This window comes from Wyeomyia smithii, chromosome 2 (assembly GCF_029784165.1).
Source record: "Wyeomyia smithii strain HCP4-BCI-WySm-NY-G18 chromosome 2, ASM2978416v1, whole genome shotgun sequence".
Classification (NCBI taxonomy): domain Eukaryota; kingdom Metazoa; phylum Arthropoda; class Insecta; order Diptera; family Culicidae; genus Wyeomyia; species Wyeomyia smithii.
This window is the reverse complement of record NC_073695.1, coordinates 1969826-1973077: the sequence shown is the minus strand read 5'-3', so window position 1 is coordinate 1973077 and position 3252 is coordinate 1969826. Positions and strand designations below refer to the sequence as shown.

Genomic DNA, 3252 nt, shown 5'->3' with positions numbered 1-3252 from the left:
GTATGTCTGAATCGTTCTCCGAAATTCATTCAAAGGTTCTCACATAATTCTTCACTTCAGTCGATTACAGTTGCAAACTTGTAAGTAAAACAGTGAATTTATGCCTTTATTTATCACCCCCACTTTTGAGGAAACATTTCAACAAATAACGACTGTTTAAAGTTTTAAAGAAAAAAAACGACCCAGGTACTTACCGACGATTCAACTTCGCTGCTTTTTAAAGCGGCTTACTTTTCTCGCCGCAGGCGACTTCGTAGGGACCGTTTCGACCTTAGTTTCCCGGAGACTTTCCGAACTATGTTCGATAACCTCTCCGATTATCTGAACGCAAATAAAGAAGTCAGATAATACTTAACTATTTTAAACCTCAACTTACATCAACGGGCACCGACACTTTCTCTCGCTGATTTTTCACCACAACTGAAGCTTCCTCAAGGTGGATTTCCTCCAGCACCTTTTCTCGATTCTTTAGAATCGATTTAGTTTTACAATTGGATGCCGTACTGGAATCCTCCTTCTGTAAGCAGTGTTCAAACAAACGGTAAATATCGGCAGGGCTCACGATTTCCTTTCCATCTTTAACAACCGATTCATTACTGTGAACAGCGGAATGGCTCACGTTTAACTCTAGTGTTAGTTTCGACTTTAAACTCTGCGGTTCCGGGTTTTCGATAATCTTAACCGAATCGGTTTCGGCAAACTTAATTTTTTTCGACGGTTTTTCGGTTGATTCCCAACTGGGACAAAGGAAATCCAGTGACTCTTCGACTTCGTATCGTAGATCACACAGAACCACTTTCTCGTCTACAGTTATCCCACCCTGACGAAGTTTATCGTTAATTTCCACCAGCTTTGCCCGAAAAGTATCAACTTTCTTCTGTACATCCATCGATTTTGTCTGTTGCAATAGTTTCGCAAATTCCGGAGAAATATCATCGTCAGAATAGCTGGAACCATCGGAACTGTTCTCATCTTCTGTTGTTTCGATTTCAACATTTTCAGCATTTGCTAAATCGGGCTCCGAGTTGTGGGCCACCCTTTTCTTTTTGTTCACTTTCAAGTCCCCACTCATCAGCTGACGCAACTGTTCATCATTTTCCACGGTAACCTCTAAGCGCTCCATTTCTTGTTCCAGTTCTTCCATTAACTCCAACTCTTCTAGTCGGCTAAAAACATTCTCGTCAGACTCTGATGGTTGCACTGTACGAAGCTTTTTACCCTCCTGCTGTTTGTGTTCCTTTACCCGTTTCCGGTGTTGCTCTCTCCACATTTTTTCCCGATCCTCATCGTACTCCTCTATGATTTCCCGTCCCCCGAATGCATCTTCTGCAAACGGAACCTCTAACTTACTAACGAAAAGATCTTTTTCGCGTTCGTATTTCTGTAGCATTCTGTCCGCGTTACTAATGCGATGATCGATGATGCGCGTTGCTTGATCTATCGAGCAATCGGAAAAGTACCCGCAACCGTGGCTGGCCATCACCTCACCGGTGTGGTACAACTGGCCGGGAATGAGTGCCTTCGAACCGATTGGAATGAGAATGTCAACTTTCAGTTGACTCTGGTAAAATTTTAGGTTCTCTTTTACTTGACGGAGTTCTTCCCGGTATGATGTCCATCGGTTCGTTTCCTGTTCGTTACCGGCTAGAGCCTGCACAATTGTTCGTTTAAAAATCAATTATTTTAATGTTTTATCATACTTACATCAATGTAAACTTTATTATAAACTTCCATTGTTGAATTTTAGAAGAAAAACAGTAAATTATTACTTTTTTGAATGTACTAATGATAATCGTAACATGCTTGTGGGCGATTTGTAAACAAAACAAACCGACCAAACTCGTTCATTTTTTGCATTTTTCTTGATGTCAATCTTTCATTGACGATACTGAACATTGAATGAATTATAATGAACGTGCCGGTTGTACACTGAACGCAAATTTTGTTATAACCGATATCGTTTTCATTTTGCCATACATATTTTAATCTGTAAAACGTGTTTATTTATTCATCAGTCAAGAAGGAAACAATAATGACTCACTCTATAATAAATATGTATCAATAATAATTATCTTTGGCTAGCAAGGGTCTAGAGAAAACAGAACATAATCCATAAGCCTCAACAAGAGATAAGTCATAAGAACTCAAAAGATAAGCATATGCTGATAGCAAAGACACAGGCCGTAAACATACTGGAGTGGCCTGCGCTGAGAAGGCGACTTGCCCTGCCGTAGATTAATGTAGGGCTGTTCATTAACCCACGGCAAGGCGAACCGTCTTCGAAACGCAAGTCGCGCCAGTAGGTCCTCGGTCATTGAAAAGAATATTCTAGTATTGCCGGTACACATCTTACCTCCTATCCTCATATCATACCACATATCTGTTACGGGTGGTGATTCAGTGCTTGTACGTTTGTTGTTGTTGTTATTATTGAAGGTTAAAAACCAAAAAACAATATGAAATCTTTTAATATATCAATGAAAATATCAAAACTGGTATTTTATTGTTGTGTAAAGTATTGCTACTCGCGCTCCTGGAGCCCCAACAAACAATTTTGTTGATTTACAGCTTATTAAGCTATTAAAAATCGAGCTGAACTAAATTGTTTTGTTGGAAGCAACCGGTCGGACAACATTAGCTTTTCACTAGCACTATGCTATCGTTTTGAAATCTAATATATTTGCTGCGTATCCATTATCTCAATGGTTCGCGGTTCCCCTGACAGATATGAAAAAAGTTTAGCGAAAATTCCATTTAATTTGAAATGGTTGCAAGAATAACTCTTTATTCTCACATGAGGAAGAGATAGCATGATGTCATCCACTCGATTTTCACGCCTTATCTTCGTCATTTGGCGAAAATTCGTTCGGCAGCGTGAGGTAAAGTTGTGTCGCAGGCATTAGAAAAGCTGCCAAAAAATTTGAAAATATGTGCCAGACATTTCGTATTCATGCTTTTTGAAAGGCAATAGTCTGCTTGCCAGACGAATAAAAGCAATATGGACTGGATCCCAAATCTCTATTTAACTAATTCAATAAACACTACTGAAGTCGCTGATGGTTATTCCACAGTTGCGAATACAGGTAAATAGATTTTAATGAAACAGTTTAAGGGCAACAAACGCGTGAGAATCAAACTTATTTTTTTAATTGTGGTTAGAGCAAATACTTCAGAAAATAAGATTTGTTCATTATTTTCAAACCCTTTGCATTCCTTATGAAGTCTGTCAAACGACTGCATCACAATATTTTT

The 3252-nt window shown here is 39.0% G+C and overlaps 1 protein-coding gene across 1 annotated transcript; it reads right to left on the bottom strand.

The window, feature by feature from the left end:
- Positions 1–85: 85 nt before the first annotated feature.
- On the bottom strand, positions 86–1841 carry LOC129725857 (unconventional prefoldin RPB5 interactor-like protein). The gene is made up of 3 exons (XM_055682192.1): positions 1705–1841; positions 377–1651; positions 86–321 (listed from the first exon to the last, which is right to left on the bottom strand). The coding sequence occupies exons 1-3, from the start codon at positions 1732–1734 to the stop codon at positions 202–204; spliced, it is 1425 nt and encodes a 474-aa protein (XP_055538167.1). The 5' UTR covers positions 1735–1841; the 3' UTR covers positions 86–201.
- Positions 1842–3252: the final 1411 nt, after the last annotated feature.

Excerpts from the sequence above, each read along its gene's own strand:
- LOC129725857 (XM_055682192.1), bottom strand. The coding sequence starts at position 1,734 with ATGGAAGTTTATAATAAAGTTTACATTGAT. Across the intron at positions 1,652-1,704 it reads ATAATAAAGTTTACATTGAT|GCTCTAGCCGGTAACGAACA; the intron begins GTAAGTATGATA and ends ACAATTGTGCAG. Across the intron at positions 322-376 it reads AAGTGTCGGTGCCCGTTGAT|ATAATCGGAGAGGTTATCGA; the intron begins GTAAGTTGAGGT and ends ATTTGCGTTCAG.